This window comes from Molossus molossus, unplaced genomic scaffold (assembly GCF_014108415.1).
Source record: "Molossus molossus isolate mMolMol1 unplaced genomic scaffold, mMolMol1.p scaffold_m16_p_18, whole genome shotgun sequence".
Classification (NCBI taxonomy): domain Eukaryota; kingdom Metazoa; phylum Chordata; class Mammalia; order Chiroptera; family Molossidae; genus Molossus; species Molossus molossus.
This window is the reverse complement of record NW_023425353.1, coordinates 69,139,890-69,163,782: the sequence shown is the minus strand read 5'-3', so window position 1 is coordinate 69,163,782 and position 23,893 is coordinate 69,139,890. Positions and strand designations below refer to the sequence as shown.

General features: G+C 59.0%; 1 protein-coding gene across 1 annotated transcript in view; it reads right to left on the bottom strand.

The window, feature by feature from the left end:
• Window positions 1-23,893, bottom strand: part of LOC118632989 (contactin-3-like) — a 108,109-nt gene that overhangs the window by 33,997 nt on the left and 50,219 nt on the right. Inside the window, exons 5-10 of the mRNA XM_036266330.1 lie at window positions 15,129-15,332; window positions 13,426-13,528; window positions 12,604-12,788; window positions 9,163-9,299; window positions 8,302-8,431; window positions 6,261-6,411 (exon numbers count right to left, since the gene is read on the bottom strand). Coding sequence (XP_036122223.1) covers window positions 6,261-6,411; window positions 8,302-8,431; window positions 9,163-9,299; window positions 12,604-12,788; window positions 13,426-13,528; window positions 15,129-15,332 — 910 coding nt within the window. The remainder of the gene's footprint in view (window positions 1-6,260; window positions 6,412-8,301; window positions 8,432-9,162; window positions 9,300-12,603; window positions 12,789-13,425; window positions 13,529-15,128; window positions 15,333-23,893) is intronic.

The following is a 23,893-nucleotide window of genomic DNA, read 5'->3' as shown; positions in this document are numbered from 1 at the left end:
AGCCCAGGGAGGGCCAGGGCTGCTCCGTACTTCCTGGGACCCCACACATTTCCCCGGTATCCCCAGCTCCCCTGTGAGGACAAGGATCACCCTCCAGTGTCCGCTCCGTGCGGGGAGAGACGGCCTCCATCTGGGGAACCCTCAGCGCCAGCTGCTTCTCTCCCAGGCCGCGTGAGCTTCACCAGACGCACCTGGGATGAAACCAGTTTCCCTTCCAGTCTGTGCAGCCCTCCTGCTCAGGGGGCATCTCCTCCAGTCGTCAGCTGTGCTCGCGTCCACAGGTCCTGCAGCAGCTCCAAGGTCATGTCCTCAGATCCGCCCCCCATGGCCCAGGGCTGCACAGAACTTCTCTGCACTTCTTACTGGCTTATGTAGGTCCTGCACCGTGGGCTCCTGCACCGTGGGCACCTTCATCGTGGGCTCCTGCACCGTGGGCTCCTGCACCGTGGGCTCCTGCACCGTGGGCTCCTGGGGGGCTGGTGCTGTTTCTCGTTCACCTGCGTGCTCCCTGTGCTGAGTGAAGACAAGCTGGCAGGCAGGGTGAGCCCCTTCCCTGCAGACAGGACCCAGGACATCAGTCTCCATCCAACCAGCACCCAGGTCCTGACACACACTCTATGCAACTTACCCTCGTTCTGGAAAGTGCAGCTGCTGGAGACTGACCGGGAGCCAAGGCACAGGCGCAGAGTGTCAGCCGAGCTCTCTGCCGTGTGCCTGAGGCGGGGGCACCTCAACTGTGTCCTGTGAGGGCTCTGGGCACCCGCAGAGGGAGGGAAGGGGGACGAGGCAAGGCGGACAGACGAGGACAGCACGAGCAGATGAAAAGCGGGCTCCCTTGTAATTAGAGCAAGAGGAGCCCAGAGACGCGGGGGAATGGGGGCCGGCGGAGACGGAGCCTGTCCTGCAGCCGAGCCCCTCTCAGGGGAGAGCCGGAGCCGAGGGAGGAGCCGCACGGAGAGTGGGCACCCGGCTCCGACGCCCTCAGAGCAGACCGGCGCCCAGCGGCCCGGCCCGAGTGACGGGGCCTCTCCCTGGCCGGTTATCCACCGACGGGCAAGAGTTTAGATTCTGCTCCGGAGAGATCCCCTTGCGTGGACGAGGCGCTGTTCCCCAAACGGCGATGGTGACCTCCGGGGCGCATTCCTTGGGGTTCAGGGGTACATGGCCTCCTGGTGGCAGCAGGACCAGGCGGAGGGGAGACCGCGTGTCGTTTCGTCTGGAGACGTGGAGGGCTCTACCCACAGGCTGAGTCACCTCTTCCGGGGCTCGGTTCTGGGAGTTTTAACAAGGGGTGGGGTCCTGCACTCTCGGTCACAATCAAGTCTGGGAGAACTCCCCGAACGCCCCTCCACCCGCTCCGGCCCCGGCGGGCAGGTTTCTGCCCCAGAGCTCGGCCTTTCTCAGGCACGTCCCAGAGACAGAACCCACAGCGGGCAACGCCGACCGCATTTCAAAACCAGCTTCTGACTCTGGGCAAGATGGACACCGAGGACTGGTCACTACACTGTCTGCGTCGGGGCCGCTGACATTTGGGAGAAATCTTCACTATTTCTTTCTCACAAGTATTTAAGTTTCTCTAGTATTAAGTGCTGCCTTGAACATAAAACAAATTTAATGTGTTTAATTAGAAGCAACGGCCCGTTGACTCTCTTCTGAATTAAGGCCACTGCAACAAAACACTGTGAGCAGCGTTCAAGTGAAGGCGCCATTTAGAAAGTAATTGCAGGTCCTGGCCGGTGTGGCTCAGCGGTTAGAGCGTCGGCCTGCGGTCCAGAGACCCGGGTTCGGTTCCCGCGAAGGGCACGTACCTCGGTTGCAGTTTGTTCCCGGCTCTGGTTGGCCGTGCGGGTGGCAGCCAATTGATGTGTCCCTTTCACGTCGATGTTTCTCTCTCTCTTCCTCTCTGTCTGAGCAAAAATGGAAAAATGTCCTCGGGTGAGGATAAAAGAAAAAAAATTGGCGAGTGTATTTTAAACCCTGTTAAGTGACGCGGAGAAGACCAGACACGGTCCACACGCACTGCGGGCGGCTGCTTCCTGTGGGCCGACCACGCCTGGTCTCATTCTCCCAGGTCTTCCCCTTGTACTTGGCTCAAAGGAGGGGCCGCCTCCCATTGTCACTCGAGTCTCGAGAACACGTGGGCCAGAGGAACTGCACACAGGCCACGGCACTGAAGCCCTGCGGACGCTCTCGAGGAGCAGGTCTCGCTGGCTCAGAGCTGCTGACTCCACGGGAGAAGGGCCTAACTTCTTCTCGGTAACGGACGACACAGGAAGACGAAGGAGAAAGGTCCGCAGACAGAGCCACCGACACAGCTCCGTACGAACGCCAGCAGCTTCCCAGTTCAGCACGACCGTCGGTGCGGCACACCCTCCGACTCAAGCTGACTCAATAAATGACTTCCTCATGCACAGCAACCGTCAGGCGTCCAGATGAGGTTGTAAAACCGAGAACGACGGGGTGCGTGTCTGACAGTGAGCACTGAGGGGCGGGCACACCGCGCACCTCCAAACGAAGGAACCGGCAGTCACGCGGAGGCTCCGTCCCTCTGCACGTGAACCCTGGTGTCTGCTCAGAGCGGCATTTCTGAGACTTCGCTGGGAACTCACCACCCCCGCGACCTCGGCGGGAGATGCCCCCTCCACCCGACGACACGCGCGGACTGTTCAGCACGGTCCTGTGACTTGGGAGCCTCCCTGGCTTCGGTCCGCGGTACTGTGGCCGATGCAGACCCCGGCGCTGGCCGTGAGCTGGACGGAAGCTCACAGACCAGGCAGACGGTGAGTGTGGACACGGACTGTGTGGTTCACAGAGACGGTTACCTCACCGTCCGTACAGACACGTCGCTCTTGGAATCATTCTCCGGCGGAGGCTTTGCCTGGTGCCACAGACAGACAGACAGACAAACCATGGACAGACAGACAGACACGTGACTCTGTATCTGTCCATCTATCATACCACAGACGTGCGCACTGGCTGAATCCAAAGTGCATTTGCCACCAGCCGCCCACGCGGGGCACAAGCATTTCTGTTCATCAGAATTTCCTTGTGTGTGGAGAAGCCCGAGTTCGTCTCCCAAGACAAGAACAACAAAAATCTAAAATAATGAGTGGACTTTAAATCCTGCCCTACCTACCCTATCAAAAACTTTTGCTTTCTCTTATATTTTCAAATACATCAATGAATTCGTTTGTCCCCAGAATAAGATTCTGATCAGTTCCCATGAGTCCACCGTGCACAGTGGTTCCCGACGTGGTCACGCCTGGGTCCGCTGGCGCGATGCCGAGCCCACGGACGCCACGCGGCTGGAGGATCAGCCAGCGGCAGGGCAGCCGAGTGACAGGGACCTGGCTCCTCGGGGCTTTTGCCACCAAAGACGGAAAAGCAAATCCGAACCACCAGCTCAGGTGCCGAGGTGTGAATGCCGGAGCCCCCAAATTCCTAACTGAAATCCTCACCCCAGGGTGATCGTAAGTGGAGATGGGGCCCTAGGAGGTGACCGGGTAGCAGGTGGAGGCTCCCCGATGGGACGGGAGCCCGGGGGGAGGCGGGCTCTCGTGTGTCTGCCGAGTGAGGACAGGACGAGAAGCAGGAAGGTCAGGGGGCCTGCAGCCCGATGACAGCGGCTCCAGGTGACCTTGACCACCCACCTCCAGACGCCAAACAGCAGCGAGCGGCCCCACCACACACAGAAAGCCTGGTGCCCGGCCAGGGTTACTGACCGGTGTGTCTGCAGACATCGGACCTCACGCTGAGGGCCCAGGTCACGGCCACCACGCGAGGCAGGAATCCTCTCTCCCGTGTGCCGGGGACACGATTCCGTGGCGTCTCTCAACGGACCGGAGGACAGCAATGAACAAGCGCCCAGTGAGGGGCTCCAGGGGAGGTTCTGGAAGTCGGCCCCTCCCTGCGCTCTGCGTCTGTCTGTGGGAGGAACCCTCCCCTGAACGCTTTTAGGTAAATCTCTTCATCTGCTTAATCCCCTTTCAAACCTGAGATGGAAAACCCCCGCCTGCTGCGGCGCGGTGGTGAGGACACGTGTTTATTATTGTGCAAAGCACGGAAGGTCCTCAGGACACAGTCACTGCTTAATTTACATGTGCAATTAAAGTGATTAAAAAATGGAACCACAAAAATGTCAGCGTTTCCACAGGAAGGCTTAGCTTCCAGCAGAGTCCAAATGAAGGCATCTGAGCCACAAGCCTGCCTGACTGAACAGGCTCGCAGACAAGTTCCGCTGCACAAACCTGCTCTGTGCCTCAAATACCCGGGGTGGTGGGACCCGGGCGCAGGGCTCCGCCTCGTCCCTCAGGGGCGGCGCCTCCCGGACCCTGGTGGCCTGCAGGCGGGGAAGGGCCAGCCCGCAGAGACCCCGCCCGCCTGTCATCTAAAGTCAACCCGCTGTCCGCAGACTGTCATCCTGGAGAAGGATCCGCAGCTCCTGGGCTGGTTCTCCGTCTGTTTCTTCCTCATCACCAAGAGGAGTGATTCGGCTCCAGCTCAAAAGCAGTGACCCCTCTAACTTCCTGGGTCCCCGGCACTGAAGAACCGTGGGGCTTAGGTCCCAGGGTCCGACAGACCTGGACGCAAGTCCTGACCAGGTCACTTTGGGCCGATGACGCCATTTCGCCGGTTTTCTCCTCCGCAGAGAGATGAATAGAGGACCCGTAGGTGGCAGGCAGAGGCAGTTCCAGGATATCGTGCGTGTCGACCCGTGTTCGCTGGCTCCTTTTATTACAAATTACTGTGGCCTGTTAAAGCAACACAGACTGATCACCCCATAGTTCTGGGGCTCAGAGGTCCAGCCGGTCTCACTGGGCTGAAACCGGGTGCTGTCAGGATGGGGCTCCTTCAGGTCTTGGTGGGATCAGCTCCTTGTGGTTGTGGGACTGAGGTGCCTGGTTCCTTGCAGGCTGTCGGCAGCGGGCTGTCCCGTCCGGCAGGGCAGTCGGAAGTGCCTTTCCCTACGGCCCCTGTCACCATCGTCAAGGCCAGAGATCCCCGCCGGGCCCCTCTCCTTCCCGAGAGCCTTCCTGCCACCTCAGTGACTAGCAGACGCCTCCGGACGCCTCCTGCTCCTTCGCCCGTTCAGTGCTCAGGTGGTGCCGGAAGCCCCCAGGGAACCAGGACCTTCTCCTGTTTTAAAGTCACCTGCGTGGCCCCCTAATTCCACCTTCAACTCCAGTTATCCTGTCAGGTCCGGCAGTGTGCTCACAGGTTTGCAGAGGAGGAACGTGGACGTCGTGGGGGCGTCATTCTGCTTGTCAGCACCTCGGAGCCCCCGCCCCCCGCCCCCCGGCCTGAGCACCACTCAGTGAGGAGGGAGCAGCGGGGCTTCTCCGCCAGGTACCGGCCTGGCGCCCTGGACATTCACGTTTCCCCACACGCCGACCTCCGGGCGAAGTGGGCGCCACATCCTCCCGTTAGCGAGGGAGCAGGACGCGGCTCCGGATCCGGGCTTTCAACGGGGCCGCATCCCACCTCTTCTTTTTAAATGTCGTTATGAAAACCAGGGACCAAGAGGTTTCCCTGAACCAACACCGGGGATGCCGAGCTGTCTTCACCCAGGGCCACAGCAGGACTGGGGTCCACCCGTCACCTTGTTTGTCCTGGGCCACCGGCCCCTCCAAGCCGGGCGCGGGCTGGGCTTCCTTGTCACCCAGTCCCACCGGGGACAGGGGGGAGCCCTCACATAGAGGACTCATGAGGGAAGGGGTGAGGGAGTCTACTTTTAGATTTCAAGGACTGACCACTGTCACCAGAAGAGGGTCACTGAACAGGAGTCTGCCTGGTGCTTAAATGCCTCACTGTTTACTGAGACGCGACTGCAGTTCACTCCCGACTGAAAGCCACTTAGGTGAGCTGGAAATACCGGAACCTCCTTGAACAGAGTCGGAAGCCTGACTTGGATGCACGGCCCCCCGGACCCCGAACAGGACGGACCGGGGCTGCTCGGGAGGGCAGAACCCCCCCTCGCCCAGCGGGACACCCACCTCGTCAGTCATCACCCGAACCTCTCGAGCTGGTGGCCTTCGGGCTGGGCTCCAGGGACACCCAGCCCAGGAGAAGCTGCCGCCTCCCTGAGCTCTTCCAACAGCCCCCCACCAGCCCCCCCCTCGTTAGGAATCCAGCTTGTTTGTTCCGGACCCTGGGAGGGCGCCCAGGGGCGTCCCCGGGCTACCCCCACGAAACCCGTTTTGCTGATGATGTAACTGGCTGTTCGACGGTCTCAGAAGCCAGCAGGTGACCCTCGCAGATACCTGCTGTCGCCCCGCACGGTCTGGGCACCTCGCTTCCAGGAGGACGCGGCCCTGGGCGAGGCTTGGGGCCGGCAGTCCAGGCCGACCTCACTGCCCACCTGCGCCCGGACCAGCTTCTTCATCGGGGTCCTGGAGAAATCTGGGGCGGAAGCTGCAGAGGAGAGAGGACAGGGGAGGGGGGTCGGCGTCTGGTCCAACCCGTTCAGGTCTCAGATTTCTAAGGCTGACTCTGAAGCGGACACCAGCCCGGCTGGAGCTCTCGAGACAGGGCCTTTACACGGAAGTTTTAAAAGTTTACCGTGGGCCCCGGCTGGTTTTCTCAGTGGCTAGAGCATTGGCCTGCGGGACCAAAGAGTTGTGGGTTCGATCCCCGGTCAGTGGCGGGTTCAATCCCTGGCCCCAGTCAGGTTGGCAGGAGGGAACCAGTCAATGTGTCTCTCTCCTTCTCTCTTAAAGAAAAAAAATAATGGAAAAATATCCTTGGGTGAGGGGATTCAATAAACAAACAAATAAACAAAAGTTTACTGTGAAGTTTTAAAATAGCTCAATCCCGAGTTTATTAAAATTAGAAACATTGACCATTTCTGTAAGTTCGTTTCCTGAGATGACAACAGGGTGTTGCCCGTGTCACGGAGGACACAGCCCCGGGCCCAGGAGGACACAGCCCCAGGCCCAGGACACAGCCCAGGGCCCAGGAGGACACAGCCCCGGGCCCAGGAGGACACAGCCCAGGGCCCAGGGCCCAGGAGGACACAGCCCCGGGCCCAGGAGGACACAGCCCCAGGGCCCAGGACACAGCCCAGGGCCCAGGAGGACACAGCCCAGCTTCTCAGCCGAGTCCATCCTCGGGGGCAGAGGACAGTTTTCTACCCCCAGACACGGGCTGACACGCCGGCTTTGTTAAGTCAGGATTTCCCAAGGTGGCGTGACATCGGGCTGGGCCATTTGCTGTGACAGGCCCTCCCCTGGGTATCTTTGCAGGATGCTCAGCGGCCTCGCTGGCCTCAGCCCACAAGCTGCCAGGAGCACCAGCCTGCTGCCACCTCCCCTCACCTCGTGACACCCACAACGTCCCCAGACCCTTCCCAGTGTCCCTGGAGCAAACCGTCCCCTGTGGAGGAGGCTGTTAGCTCAGCCCGGACCGTCCACTTGGGACATGCAGATGGGGCGGCCATGGGGACGTGGCCCAGCCACCCTGTGGGCCGGGGACAGGCAGGACTGTGACTTCCACTGGGCCGGTAAGAGTCCCCCTCCCCCCGGACGGACCCTGGTCATGGAACCTGAGCGCACGGGGAGCAGTGTGGAGCCCGGTAACGGCGGGGCGATGAGTCCTGGGCCAGGCAGTGCTGAAACCCAAGGTTCATTTTGACTGCGGGATCTGCCAACCACCTTCCTCCCTCCTCCCTCCCTCCCTCCCTCCCTTCTTCCTCCCTCCTTCCTTCCTCCTTCCTCCTTCCTTCCTTCCTCCTTCCTCCTTTACGCTACTCTCTCAGTTATGGTTGGACTTTTCTGCCACTGGAGTGTCTGGCCGGCCCTGCCGTGGCCCAGCAGCAGAGACACCAAGGTCACACGTCCCCGGGGGCTTCGTCGCGGGAACACTGAGTCAGGTCAGCAGGCCACGGTCAGCACCGCCTCCCCAGCCGCTGTCCTGACTTCACCTGTGGGCTCTTCCTGCCCTGACCCTGCTTCTCCTTAGCGTCCCCGATGCCCTGGCCGGGAGCTCAGTGGGCTGAGCTCCCCCTGCACCTAAAGGTTTGATTCCGGGTCCGCGCACCTGCCGGGTCGCAGGTTTAACCCCCGGCTGGGGCTCGTAGGGCGGCAGCTAATGGATGTTTCTATCTCACGTCGATATATTTCTCTCCCTCTCTCTCTCCCCCTCTCTCTAAAAATCGATGCAAGTGTGTCCTCGGGCGAGGGCTACAGGAAGGGGTCACTGGAACACGGGCCTGACTGCAACCCCACCGACTGCGGCCGACGGCAGACGCGGGGACGTAACCGGGAGGACCCGCCTCTGCACAGGGCCCGACCCGCGGCCGCTTACCCACGACCCTGAGCTCGGCGCTGCAGTGGGCCAGCCCGTGCTTGTTCTCCGCGATGCACTGGAACATGCCCGAGTCCGCCACGCTCAGGTTCCACATGGTCAGTGCCCCGTCTTCCAGCTGGATCCGCTCCTGGACGGGACAGAACGGCTCACACGCATCCGGGCCACACGGACGCCCGCACGGGGACTCTTCACACCACCCCCAGCTGCCTCGGGAGACCAGACTGCCTGACTCGACGTGCGAACTCCCTTCTGTGAAATGTCAGACGGAGTGAACACTACGGCCGCATGTTGGAAACAGTGACAGACGCCCTCAGTCCACGGACAGCCCCGAGGTTCGTAACAAAGCAGGAGGGGACTGCGCAGCCGTGGACTGTCCCTCACGGTCAGACTGCGGGCCTTGAGCCCCGCGCCGGCCTTCAGCGCATCACCTAGAACGCTTTTCACCGCTTTTAAATCGTGCCGATTAAAGACTTTAACGTCCTGGGAGACACATGCGTGGAAGGCTTTCCGCTGGTGTGAACCATGCTGTGCACAGAGCGGAAAGAACATTCCTGACCGTGGACACGATTTAACGAGAGCAACACACGCCAGGCCGGAGGACACACACCCGTGTGACAGGCAGTGAGGGGAGACTCAGTTGTTCCCTGAGGCTGCGCCGGCGCCACAGGAAAGGGGCACATCCCGCACCTGCCTGGGTCAGGCTCCTCCCCCTTCAGACCGAAGCAGCCTTATATGGTTTTACAGACTAAAGTCACAGTCGCCCTTTCCCAGTGAAATGCAGGGTCGAGCCCCTCCCACTGGTGACGGTTCCCCCCCACCGCACACACGGGCAGGGCGGGCTCCGGGGCCTGGCCTCACCTGCAGCTCCAGGGCCTCCCCGTTCTTCAGCCAGCGGTAGGAGGGCTTGGGCTTCCCGCTCGCCCTGCACTCCCAGCGAAGGCTGGTCCCCACGGCCGTCTCCACGTCTCTGATGAGCTGGACCCAGTGGGGTTTCGCTGCAACGGAATGGACCCCTCAGACCTCCCAGCAAAGGACGAGCGAACACCTCCCGCGACAGTGTGGACGGTGCACGGCCGCGAGCCAGGGGCGAGGTGAGCACGGCCTGGGACGCAGCCCGTGTCCCCCGGGTTTACCCTGTGGGTCTCGGGGTGTCTCCCGATCTGAGGACTGGGGTGGCCGTCTGCACTTCCTACGCCAACGCTTCACGCCTGGTCTGTTTGCAAACGCTGTGCTTTCCGGAACATTCTCCGGTGTCTACGCGTCGGCGGTCACACAGGGGCACAGAGCAGTTTCATTTCCAAGTGTGCTTTTGAGTCGCGAGATCACCCTGGTGGCACCTTGATGTGTGGATGACGGCAGAGACTGGTCTAATTGTGCACTAAAAATTCCCATCCCAAGGCGAGAAGCTTCCGTAGCCAAGGGAGGAATATTTCCTCCAACTTACAAGTAACTTAATTAAATATGAACCAGTGAGCATCTCAGGAGCCTCTGTGCGAATTAAAATGGAGGCAGAGCCCCGGCCGGGTGGGCTCAGTGGCCGCAGCGTCGGCCTGCGGACCAGAGAGTCCCGGGGTCGGTTCCCGCTGGGGGCACGAACCAACAGAGAAATGGATGAACTGGTCTAATCTGGATGCTGTGAGGTTTTTATGGAAGAAGAGGAACCGCACCCTCTAATTACGTGCCGGTCAGTTCCGGCAGCGAGCTAACATCTCACTTACGTTCCAGGAGGTGTAATTTGCAAAGGAAGCAGCTCCCACCCACAGCGGAAGGCGCTGGGCTCCGCCGGCCCCGAGACCCAGGCCGGGCGGGATGTCGGACCGGCTCCGGATCATGCGTGTGCGTGTGTGGGCGGCTCCCGCCTGCACCCTCCACTTGGAGAAACTACTTCTACTTAATTGCGGCCCCGGGAAGACCTGTGTTTCCATTTCTATCTCATAAAATTGCTTCTTAAAACAGGGAAATTGAGCTGAAAACAGCGATTCAGTGTCTAGAGAAATTGGACCTAAGTTTTACGTTACTGTGTTTCCTTCTCTGCACGTGAACGTCTTGCCCGGGCTGAAGGGTACAGTTCAGGCCGAAATCACTTCTTTGCGTTAAGACGCGTTTTCTTCTCCCGGAGCTCGGCGGCCTGGGGCAGTGACCCCGCAAACCGAAGCCCCTGACGGACACTCGGTTCCTGTGGCCCCTCTGCGGCTCCCCGTGAGGGTGGGGTGCCATCTGCAGCCCACCCACACGTCGGTGTGAGACCCTGTGCCGGCGGAGCAGACCCCGCGCTCCAGGAGACCATTTTAAACGTAAAACATCAGGGCAAATAACCAGGTAACTGGAGTGACTTTCATGGAACTGTCGCTGGTGTCGGAGGCACACACGTCCCGGGACTGGAGCCATGATCCGCCTCCTTACCCACCACAGGGTGGTGGAGGCTGCCCTAAAATAACCCGTTTCCCCAAGAGGCACCCTCTCTTCCATCATCTCACATTGGCCGTGAAATCCAGGGACACCTCACCTCATCCCGTTCCGAACAGTCTCGGAAACGAAGCCCGTCTCCTTGGCGGGGAGGGGTCGGCACAGAAGGGAAGTCAGGGGCTTGGGAGGAAGGACAGGGACCAGGGCAGACATGCTGGACACTGCTGGACACCTCTTTGTGACTCTCATGAAACTAACACGCAGAGGAAGGGAAAAGACAGATCGATGAAAACAAGAAAAAAATCTCAGAAAAGCGGAGCCAGAGCTGAGCATCAGGTAGCAGAACAACCCAACTCAGCTTTGGCTTCTCTGCCTGCATCGTCTGTGGTTGATTCGGGCTCACCGTCCTGGGGGGGTCACCGTCCTGGGGGGGCCACCGTCCTGGGTGGGTCACAGTCCTGGGTGGGTCACCATCCTGGGGGGGTCACCGTCCTGGGGGGGTCACTGTCCTGGGGGGTCACTGTCCTGGGGGAGTCACCGTCCTGGGGGGGGTCACCGTCCTGGGGGGCTCACCGTCCTGGGGGGGTCACCGTCCTGGGGGGGCCACCGTCCTGGGTGGGTCACCGTCCTGGGGGGGTCACCGTCCTGGGGGGGTCACTGTCCTGGGGGGTCACTGTCCTGGGGGGGTCACCGTCCTGGGGGGGGTCACCGTCCTGGGGGGGTCACCGTCCTGGGGGGGGTCACCGTTCTGGGTCGGTCAAAGTCCTGGGTGGGTCACTGTCCTGGGTGGGTCACCGTCCTGGGTGGGTCACCGTCCTGGGTCGGTCACCGTTCTGGGTGGGTCACTCTCCTGGGTGGGTCACCGTCCTGGGGGGGTCACCGTCCTGGGTGGGTCACTCTCTACCCTGGGCCAGTGGCTGCCTGGGAAGGAGGGACTAAGCTGATATGGGACCACAGGACTTGCTTGGGGTGGCCTGAGGCTCAGAGCACGGAGGCCACAGGGGAAGAGGCCCCGCCCATCAGCATGTCTCCCGCCAGCACGTGGGCCGGGACCCCTGTGTCCTGCACCTGGTGCTGCTGCCTGACCCAGGTGTGCAGCGTCCCCGTCACTCCCGACTGTCCGCCGGGTCAGGATGGTGCCCGTGCTCCCTCCAGATTTCCTCGGGGTCACACCAGGCCGCACCGTTTTTGTGGGCTTTCTCGTCCCTGGACACTGAGAGCCGCCTACTGAGCCCCGAGAGCTGCTTCAGCTCCAGCTTCTGAGGCAACCAGGTCAGCAGGCGGCTCCTCACAGGCGGTCAGTCCCCACCGGCGCCGAGATGCTGCTGACGCTCAGCAGCGTGTTTCATAAAACCATCCACTTCGATTTTCTAAGTCATGCTCTCACCAAAAACCGAGGATATTTTTTAATAAAAGATATTTGGAAACACATTTTGAATTTAAAAAATCTAATTTTCCTGCAAACAGATTCTAGAACAAGGTAACACTGTTTTCCTCTCCCCTCCGGAACATCAGGTACAGGTGCAGACGCGTCCCAGGCGGCGTGTGGCCGTATCGCCGAGGGACATGCCGCTCGGAGGGGTCCAGGGCCGGCAGAGTCCCCCGCAGTCCCCCCTTCTGCTTAGTGAAGATAATAAACATACCCAACCCCCTTCCTAGCCAAGGCGTCTCCTCTTGATTGGGTTACGTGTCTGAAAGGTTATTCTCAGAAGAGAAAGTGAAGTATTTCATTATCCCATGAATCACTGAAAAATGCAAAGTGAATGCAGCCTGCCTCCAACTGCAGATCCCTGCTCCCTTCCAGCCGGACCCTGGACCCTGGACTCTGCCGTGCCCCCGTGCCCCCGTGCCCCCGCGCCCCCGTGCCCCCGCGCCCCGTCATGGCACACCCACCGTAGTACGTGAGGCGCCCTCTGGCCACGTTCCTGCCCCGGGAGTTCTCCGCGACGCACTCATAGGAGCCCGAATCCTCCTGCTGGAAGTTGGGGATCTGGAGCACCCCGCCGAACTTCCGCGACCTAATTTTGCTGGAGAACGGCAGCCCATCACCTCTCCTCCACGTGATCTGGGGGACGGGGCTGCGGAGAGAAGCCTCACCTTAGCTGCCACCGTAACCGGAAGTCGGGAGCCCTCCTGGCTCGACAAAGCGCAAGCGTGGGTTTGGGTGGAGAGAGACGCGGGCTCCGGCCAGCTGCCAGTCACACAGGCCCAGCGCCGGGCCTCTGCGTCCAAGCGTAACGAAATAGAAGCTGCATTTCCTCGAGTTCATTCAAGATCTGGTGTACAAGGTCTACCGCACCCTGGGCGTCGGCAGATGAACAGAAACTGACACCGATTTAGTTCCCGAAATCAGGCGGAGGCGTTTCCCGCAAACACCTTGACGTTTCAGACTAAATTCTGTCTGCGTCTCCCTGTGCTTTCTTTTCGCTTCGCCAGTAGACCAGCGGTTCTCAACCTGTGGGCCGCGACCCCTCTGGAGGTCGAACGACCCTTCACAGGGGTCGCCTAAGACATCACAGCAGCAAAATCACAGTTACGAAGTAGCAGCGAAAAGAACGCTATGGTTGGGGTCCCCACAGCAGGAGGACCTGTTACAGGGTCGCGGCATCGGGAAGGTTGGGAACCGCTGCTCGAGGTGGAAAAGAAACAGAAAATCGGGAGAAGAAACCGTCAGAAGCCCCCCCGGCCGGTCGGACCGAGTGGGGCAGGACTTACTTTCCGAGGGCAAAGCATTCCAGGTTCACGGTGGAGCCTTTGGCGGCCGGGAGAGTCTCTGGAAACTGAACTTCTATCTTCGGTTCATATTCCCCCATCACACCTGTAGGCCCACAACACGAGTTAACAGTTTCACCGGGTCCTTCGGAACCGTCCCTGTTTCCTGAAATGCAACGTTCTTGCTGCATTTTGGACCAGCTCTGCCCAGGACTCCGTCACCCCTTCCGCCCGGTGCGTTCAGGGCCTGGGCTGACTTGGCCAAGGAGCCACAGTGACACACGCCCTCAGTTCCCGAGGCTCAGAAATGACTGTGCACGTGACCGCCCCGAGAACACCGCCACGCTTCTTCCGTTACATAAAATGGGAGCCTCTGGTGTTCTGTGCCGATTGGGACATTTCTAGTCAAACTAAAATATACTGCACGTTATGACTCCTTGAAACACCCTCAAGAACAGAAATGATGGGAGGAGATTTACTTAATGGTACCTGGTGGCACAGACATCAATCTCAGCCTCAGTAAATGGCTCCCCGGAGACAAACAGTAAGTGAAAGCAAAAAGGTCAAGTTCCCTCGTAACTGCGGGGAAGAGAGCTCAGGTGACGGGTCTTGGCCCGGTGCCGACTCAGATACGTTCTGTGTAAGGGGGTAGTTTCTCAGGCTTACCAATCTGCCCCTCTGCAGCTCATGGGCTCCCTTGAAACAGCCATGAAGGGGATATTGAAACACATTTTCCCAGCTTTACTGAGGTATGATTGACACATAAAGATCGTATCTGGCCCTGGCCGGTTTGGCTTAGCGGTTAGAGCGTCGGCCTGCGGTCCTGAGAGACCCGGGTTCGGTTCCCGCTAAGGGCATGTGCCTCGGTTGCAGTTTGTCCCCGGCCCTGTTCGGTTGTGCGGGTGCCAGCCACTCGATGTGTCCCTTCACATCGATGTTTCTCTCTCTCTCTCTCTCTCTCTCTCTGTTCCTCTCCCCCCCCCCCCCCCCACTCTACCGGAACAAAAAAAAATGGAAAAATGTCCTCGGGTGAGGATAAAAAAAAAAAAATCGTATCTGCTCAGGCTGTATTGTAGACGCTTGTACAATGTGATGATCTAATATATGTTCACGCAAAATGATCCAATCAACTTAGCACACAAACCCCTCCCATAGATGCCGTGGTTAATCCACTGTTACATTTCCTTTGTGGCAGGAGCAGAAGCTGCCCTCTTAGACATTTCAGGGACACAGTGTAGCCTGGGAACTGTGATCACCCCACTTGAGAAAAGGACACACTGGGCCAAGGGCACAAACTTTCGGTTATGAGACACGTAAGTCCTGGGGAGCTAATGTTCACACTTTCTCTTTGTTTTCTTAGAGAGATAATTTATCTTGTCACAAAGCCCCTCAGGCTGGCGAGGGTCGGGACGGACGACCTCACGGAAGCAGCGTGGTCCCGGGCTCCGTGGCGTGGCCGGCCCTGCGCCGTCGGAGATGCGGAGCCACTGGGACAATGGGCCCCACGCTCTCCTTCCGCACCAGCCTGCCGTGATGAGGCTCGTCCTCAGTGAGGACTGAGTGCAGGGACCTATGGTTTATGGAGTCATTTCTGTCCCTGCGCTTGAAAATAACCTTTGTTCTGAAACAAAGGAAACGATAATTCTCCCAGATACACTTTTTCTTTCCCCACGTGCTTCCTGGTGCTCACGGCCAGGCTCCCGTACCGTCGGCCCGCAGCACCAGGGGTGTCGGGGAGCCCAGCACCCTGCTGGCCGTCACCGGGCTGGTCACCACGCACGTGTAGTTCCCCACGTCGGACGGCTCCACCTTGGCTATGTACAGGTGGCCTGTCTCCTGAGAGATAAACCTCCGGCTGTCTTCTTCCACAAAGGAGGGATATTCATTGAAGATCCACGCATAAGACAGTTCTAGTAAGATTTGGGGAGAGAAAAGGAATTCCACCATTAAGGAGAGTTTCCCACATTAAGAAGGTGCCAACCCCCGTACCACAAAGTGTGTGCGTCTGCTGCAGGTCCCCAAGAGACGCCCTTGCGGGAACCGACCCCGCTCTGCTCTGGGCTGTGACCGAGGAGCCGGCCGGTCAGCTTCGGGAGGGTGGGGTGACCACGGCCATGGTCATTGCCATCCAGACCCTCCTCCCAAGTCTCTGGCTTCAGGTGGACCCCGTTCACATTCTGTGTTCATGCGACACACGGGCACCATCTCAGCACCACCAGCCCCATGACGCCCATCGGCCCTCGCCCGCCACACCCTCTGCAGGGGTCTCAGGAACAGTGCAGATCCCTGCTGGGTGCGGCCCAGCTCAGCCTGGGACTGGAGGGCCCGTCTCCCTGCCCCGGCTCAGCCTCGGACTGGAGGGCCCGTCTCCCCTGCCCCGGCTCAGCCTCGGACTGGAGGGCCCGTCTCCCTGCCCCGGCTCAGCCTCGGACTGGAGGGCCCGTCTCCCCTGCCCCGGCTCAGCCTCGGACTGGAGGGCCCGTCTCCCCTGCCCCGAGGTCTTCGCCCTGCAGCTCCTGAGCCTTCGATGTCCTTCTCCTCAGTCTCCCCGTTGATTCCTCCCTTTCAACACCCAACCCCACTCTGCCCAGCAACTTCCACATGGGCCCCACGGGAGGAGCCACTGCTCTGGGTGGGCGCTCGCTCAGGGCGACTCCGCGCCCGTCACCTGGTCCGTCCGCGCCCGCCTGGGAACAAGCGATGTCACCTCCTGTCCTGCTGCCCCACGCCAGCCAAAGGCACCCCCAGAGCATCAGCAGCCCCAGGACCCACGTACTGAGAGAAGACAGTCAGCGGGTGCTACGAACGGCCTCCTCGAGGTCAGTCCACAGGAAGGGCTCTCCGCTGGCCTAGCGACCCTTCTTCCGTGGCCTGACTTCCTCTTGCAATCTTACTACCCTCACCGCAGGGGTCCACCATTCCAGTGCTTTTCCAAAGGAGTTTCTGGGAAAACGCACATCACCAAGACACATTTAATGAACAGCAAGTTCAGAAATAGACCTGAGGCCCAGGCCTGGCCCCTGGGCACCGAAAGGTCGCTGGCTGGATTCCTGGTCAGGGGAGGTGGCAGCAGGCAGGTGCTCCCGGCGCCTTGTGGGCACGTGCGGGAGGCAACGGACTGATGTTTCTCCCTCCCTGTCTCCCTCTCCCTTCCTCTTGCTCTAAAAATCCATGAAGACATTCTATAGACATTTGAGGCTGAATTCCCAGGGCGAAGGGTCCTCCCAGCGGGAGGGGGCCAGGAGGCCAGCCCACCGGTGGTGGTGAGACAAGATGGAGAAGCAGGACCACCGCTGCCCCTCGGAGGAGGAGAGGAGACAGCACGGCCGGCTGAGGAACAGGAGCCGGGGCAGGAGGGCGAGGAGACAGGCAGGCAACGCTCGGCTCTGCGTCCAACCCCACCGCCCTGAGCCTGGAGCAGACGCCCGTCCCTGGCCCCCTTCCCAGAGTGTCCATGCCCAACTTCTGTGGGCCGCAGCCCTGGGTGCCCGGCACCCTGATGCTAGCCAGTGGGATGACCGTATGGTGGTGCATCTGGGTTGTTTTGAGCCACAGAGTCTGTGGGTGTTTCTCACAGCAGCCTTGGGAGCAGACAACTGCCCATAACCCGTCCTGGGTCCAGGAAGAGAGCCGAGTGCTGCAGGTAATATTTCCACAGAAAACCCCGTGGCCAGAGGCCACCAAGAGAGAAGGCCTTCCCTGGAAAGCTGAAAGAAAAGTCAGAGTTTATGTAGTAGGATTACAAGATCAATATCGTGGGGGGTGGGGTTTAAATACCAAAAGTGATTGAAGACTAACTAGGGCAAGGACCCAAAAGCAAATGAACTGGGGTTTTTGTGCCCAAAGATTCAGGCCCTTTAAAACGTACAAGGAGGAATCAAGCCTACATTCAATATGCTGCCGTCATGAGGGACAGTACCTCCTCGCTGGACAGACTTGTCACAGAGACAGACGGAGACGCACTTCCGCTCAGAGAGAAGGTCGGCCCTGCCGCCACAGGCACGGAGCTGTCACATGCCCAGGGCACCTCCCTGATGGCCAGCGTCAGGAAACTGTGACCTGCTGCACTTTGGATACAGTAGCACACACCTGCCGTGACACTATGAGACACAGGATACGGTAGCACACACCTGCCGTGACACTATGAGACACTGGATACGGTAGCACACACCTGCCGTGACACTATGAGACACAGGATACGGTAGCACACACCTGCCGTGACACTATGAGACACAGGATACGGTAGCACACACCTGCCGTGACACTATGAGACACAGGATACGGTAGCACACACCTGCCGTGACACTATGAGACACAGGATACGGTAGCACACAGCTGCTGTGACACTATGAGACACTGGATACGGTTGCACACACCTGCCGTGACACTATGAGACACTGGATACGGTTGCACACACCTGCCGTGACACTATGAGACACTGGATACGGTTGCACACACCTGCCGTGACACTATGAGACACTGGATACGGTTGCACACACCTGCCGTGACACTATGAGACACAGGATACGGTAGCACACACCTGCCGTGACACTATGAGACACTGGATACGGTAGCACACACCTGCCGTGACACTATGAGACACTGGATACGGTTGCACACACCTGCCGTGACACTATGAGACACTGGATACAGTTGCACACACCTGCCGTGACACCATGAGACACTGGATACAGTTGCACACACCTGCTGTGACACTATGAGAGACACTGGATACAGTAGCACACACCTGCCGTGACACTATGAGACACTGGATACAGTTGCACACACCTGCTGTGACACTATGAGACACTGGATACAGTCGCACACACCGGCTGTAACACTATGAGACACTGGATACAGTTGCACACACCTGCTGTGACACTATGAGACACTGGATACAGTAGCACACACCTGCCGTGACACTATGAGACACTGGATACAGTTGCACACACCTGCCGTGACACTATGAGAGACACTGGATACGGTTGCACACACCTGCCGTGACACTATGAGACACTGGATACGGTAGCACACACCTGCTGTGACACTATGAGAGACACTGGATACAGTTGCACACACCGGCTGTAACACTATCAGATGAACAAACATATTCCTTTGCCAGAATCATCACGTGCCTACTGCCAAATAAAATATGCATCAAGTATCTCTCTTTGAGACTTTTCAACATAATTTCATGTATCACAGCAAATACAACGCTGTAATAAAAACGATATATTTACATACTCCAACAGGCTAGACTTTGCAACATCTTCCACAACCTCTCGTGTGAATCACAGACCTCACGAACACACTACCTGGCCACAGGCTTTCTCTGCTCCAAGCGAATGCGGGAGGCAGGACACTTTTTTTTATTAGAGAGCAAAAGGGTTTTGCAATCAAAGCCATAAGGTAACAAAATGAATCACGGCGAGGCTGTTCCTCAGAGCCTGTGGGACGAACACCATCGTACCCGAAGCCACCGCCCTTCCCGGTCGCTGAACGCGAAATATGTCACTCAAGTGTCTACTGGAGATACATCAATGCACACGCGACTGGCATTTAAGGGTAACTCCTGCTTCCACTGGAAAACCCATTACGAGGGAGCTTTCATCCTCCGTGTGGGCATTTTCCAGAAGAAATTCTGTCAGAAAAAACGGCAGCTTGGCCAACTCGTACGAGCAGCGCCGGCCATTGGCTGTGGTTCCACAGGGGAGGCTGACCCACTGCAAGTCAGACGTGTGCGCAGGCACCCCCTTGGCACCACCACTGATGAGAAGTTCGTGATGAAGTTGGCAGATGCCAGCGCCCGGGGGCCGGGTCTGGGACACAGGCCGCACTGTCACACCTGATACAATGTAACACATTGAAGATCATTTCAGTGTTGCAGAGGAGTGACCGACGGTGGGGTTTTGAGGTCTGGGCTTCAAAGCAGCCTACCTCATCGTGTGTGGTCCTTCAGGAGCTGTTTCTGAGGTGTCCCCCCACCCTGGTGACATCTCCACACGCAGTAGGGTCCCTGGTTTAGCCTCAGTGTCACCCCATCCTGCACAACGTCCACACGGACAGGCCCTGTCGCCCTCCTTCCGTACGTGAGGCCGTCCCAGGCCCCGCTGAGCTAATAGCTGCACCTCGCACCCCTCTCCTGCGCTGTGCGTGCTGACGCCACCGAGCCCACGCAGCCTACAGCAGGGCTCTCACCTCGAGAAGCTGTGTGAGCGTGTTGGAGGTCAGTGTCGCCCACAGGACAGTGACCAGCCCCGTCTGGCCTCTGCTCCCTCGTTTGTGGGCTCCCTGTCGTCGCAACCCCGGGAAGCTTCCCAAGCTCAGGTGGCGTGTCCCTGAGGCCTCCGGACTGCACGGCCAGGTCTCCGGCCTGAGCCGCTGCCTTCAGGAGCCCTCTGACCCGTGTCCAGGACCAGAGACAAGGTGGTGCCCCGGCTCTGGGTCCACCCTTTTCTTTCCGGAACTGGGGTCTTTCCAGTGGGTGCCCTCGCCCCCCGTCATCTTCAGACTCTTGAGGTGCTGTTATTTCTGGTTGTCACTGGTGCCCGGGAAGGGACATGACTCTCCCAGGTGACACCCCTCCGGGCAGCAGGCGGCTGCAGCCACAGGTGCCACGGGAGCGGCCCCCCTCCTGCTGCGGAGGAACCAAACGGAAGACACCCCCAGAGGCTCCCCCGATGCACTTGTGTTGCAGGCAGCCTCTCTCATTTTTTCTCACTTAGAACTCCCCCCCCTCCCCCGTATGGAAGCACCTCCCCCAGGCCCGCGTGGGGTGGGGGCATCTTCAGCCCACCCCCGCCCCTGCCGGGGGCGGCTTCCCTCACGACTCACACGGAATAATGTTCATGTGTACGCCTCCGGTGTCCGTAAATAACACTTTATTTTAAAGTGCAGTCCAGGAGAAGGCAAAGATTCTTAGAGCCCACGAGAGCGCTAATTGCAGCCAATTATCATTTGATTGACCTGCTTTGCTGTTAGAATGATATGCAGAATCCGCACTGCTGGTGGAGTGGAAATTTCCTCTGGCGCCAACTCCGGCTGGAAGCCTGGATTCAAAGGACCCAGAGGCGGTGCTTTCTGGCTGTAATTCCTGCATCAAGTCTCAGAGCTAATTATGGACCAGCTCCGCGGGGTCGCAGATGCTACAGTAACTCACGGACGGCGCGGGCTCCCGGGACGAGTCAGCTGCTGGGCGGAGGGCCGGGCTCTCTGTCCTTCCCTCGCGGGGCCTCAGTTCTCGTTGAAGAATTAAAACTCTTTTTAAGGAGTGTCCTAGGGACTGGAGATGTCTCTTCTTGCTATGTGGGTGATTCTTTCTTTCTTTCTTTTTTTTTTATCCTCACCCGAGGACACCCTTCCATTTTTTGTTCAGGTAGAGTGGGAGGGAAAGAGAGGTAGAGAGAGAGAGAGAGAAACATCGACGTGAAGGGACACATCGAGTGGCTGCCACCCACACGACCAACCAGGGCCGGGGACAAACTGCAACCGAGGTACATGCCCTTAGCGGGAACCGAACCCGGGTCTCTCAGGACCGCAGGCCGACGCTCTAACCGCTGAGCCAAACGGGCCAGGTCTGATTCTTTCTTTTTTAAAAGCAGAATAAAATGTCTGTTTTCACTGGTAAATAAAAGTGAAGTTATCAGAAGATGAAGTCTCCCGGACACGCCAGCTGTGTGTTCGTTCTGGGGACAGGCGTGAGCCCTCAGAAGGATGAGAAATGACTGCCCCCCACGTACACCCAGGACAAGCACCCCTGGGTGCCATGAGCCACGCATCCAACTGTTCATCGAAACCAAGTGAGAGCATTTTACAACATTTCCGAACGGCTCTTCACCCTTCCTGATCTAACTGTGCTGAGCGAGGATGTAAAAACTGGTGGCTTCGTTGTAAATTATACTATGGAGAGAGTGGTCGCCAGTTTCTTTGACGGCCATTCAAGCATTTGATTACGGCGGGATAGGCATCATGTCTACATGTCTGAAATAAACCTGGTAACAAAAGCAGCCGCCAAAGAAGTCAGAGACCAGTGACCCCGTCCTTCGCGCCTGGGGGCGGTCTAGGGGCCGGCGACCTCAGCCACCCAGGGTGCGGCCTCGGGTCCCAGAGCAGCGGCCCGGTCAAGTCAAACACAGTCAGAAAACCAGCACAGACAGACGGATGTCCCCAGACGTCCACGGGTCCACTTCTCCCTTCCTCACCTCTCTAGTCCTGTCTTCTTGGGGGCGGATGCGTCCAGGGAAAACCTATCGACTACTCTGCAGAGCGTCTTTAAAAACCTCAAATGCAACTGCTGCCACCTGTTCTGTGATTTTCATGATTTCGCTTAAAAAAAATCCTGATGATAGAAAGAAATGTATGTAAAGAAATACACGGTCCCGCTCGGATGCAGACGGGCTCCAGCTGACTCCCCCTGTCCCGCGTCCGCTCCACGAGAAGCCACCTAAGTGTCCGATCGCTGGGTGCAAATGGCCGTGAGGTGGCCGAGCGGCCGGGGTCAGCCTGACTCCACCGTCACGTTAGACCTGGCTCCTCACCGAGCCGGCTCTGCCCACAGTCTCCCGGGCACTGCGAAGACCACCTCTGGCCAAGCAGATTCGGACGCACACAGGCCTCCGGACGCCCCTCAGCCCACACCCCACGATGTGCACCCAGGTGGGCAGCAGTCGGCGAGGTAGAGAAGGGGCTGCGGTGCCCCCGTCAGAGAGGCCTCGGAAGGGTGACTGAGACCCGGTGAGACCCCGACTTCCACCAAGAACTTCTGACCCAGTGAGTGTCTAGTCCCGGCTTTTCCTTTGTTACCGGAGAGACTTTTCTCACCGCTGTTTTGTTTTTCACAGCACAGGGGTCCGTTCCAAACCTTAGCTGAGGGCACTGCGCCGGTCAGCGCAGGTGGATTCGCAGCGACGCACGAGCCGGACCTGAGGCCCAGGAGGCGCAGGAGGCGCAGGAGGCCCAGGGCCGCAGTTTGACCTTCACTTTGCGGGGGCTGTTCCAGGGCCCTGTTCTGATCCGATTCTTGCTTCGCTATAAAACACCGAGTGAGTACGGGTCTCGGGATGACTTTCCAAGTTGTGGAACAAGTCCAGGGAGGCAGACAGGCAACGAGAGAGAAATGCGTCCTGATGAGACGAAAAATCGGTCCCGAGTCCATGTCCACCTCCCGTGGACCGGATTCGTGCCCATACGGTGCGCACAGGGTGCACTGAGGACGTGGCACCTGTCACCTGTGTAACTGCATCTCCAAGGCCCCCCAGCAGTTCAGTAATTAGGAAGCTCGTGCCGTAGTCCTCGGGGGGAGGACAGCGGCGTTGGACCCAACTCAAACTTAAAAAAATTTTTTTTCTTTATTGATTCCAGAGAGAGGAAGGAGAGGGAGAGAGAGATGAAACATCGATGAGAGAACATCGACGGGCCGCCTCCTGCACGCCCCCCACTGGGGTTCGGCCCACGACCTGGGCCTGTGTCCTGACCGGGAATCGAACCGGCGACCTCCTGGTGCAGGGTCGACGCTCCACCCCTGAGCCACACCGGCCGGATCCACCCCAACATTTAATGGGGTCTGAGCACAGGCTCCCTGCTCACTGTCCCGAGCACGCGGCCCGGCTCGTGTCACCATTTCGATCCTTCCTTCCTTCTGCCATTTTCAAGCAAGAAACCACCACACTGCACGTTGGCTTTCTCTCTGTTCCTCTTCCTTTCTGGCTCCAGTGTGTTTACGGAACAACAAGGAGACACAAGCACCTGTAAGGAGACCGGCTCCGGGGAAGAGGGCACCGGCTCTCCTGCCAGCCTCCCGCGGCCCACAGGACAGCGGGGGTCTCCCCACAAAGCACCTACGACGGGGTGACTCAGGGCATCGTTCTGCCTCGGTCACCGTCAAGACTCTGTGCACCTAGAACTGGGCCCGGTTCGACCTACAGGACATTGGTCCTCCTCCATCTGGAGGGGTGCAGCGTCACCTCCTCGACTTCTAACAGGGCCCCGTCCCTCCCTCCCCCAACAACTGGCCTTTTTGTTTTCCAGACAAACTCCTGTGAAATGAGCTGACCCGACGGTTTCCTCTGCTCACGTTGGTTCTTGTCCCTTAGTACGACCTGGAGTGACAGGAAACCCCCTTTCTGCAGTGTCCTGGGTCCTCTGCACCCAGAGGCGGGGTGTCCTGTCTCAGCCTCTCCCTGGGAGGCGGCCCGGGAGCCACGAAAACCACCCGTGTGTTTCATGCCACGTTTGCTGCAACAACAAATCTCCGGGAAGAGTGTGTGCAGGCTTCCTCCCGTCGCTCCTTTATTTTAGGGGTTCGATGGGCGGGCCCTCCGTGGGCGCCCCCAGGGCTGCTCCCGCTCCTGAGGCCGGTGCCAGTGGAGCACGTCGCACGCCTGCTCCCGAGGCGGCCGCTCCCTCAGTCTGCCACCCGCAGACACGCACCAGCCGTGGCTCCAGCGGAACGATGCATTTCATCGCTTCTCTG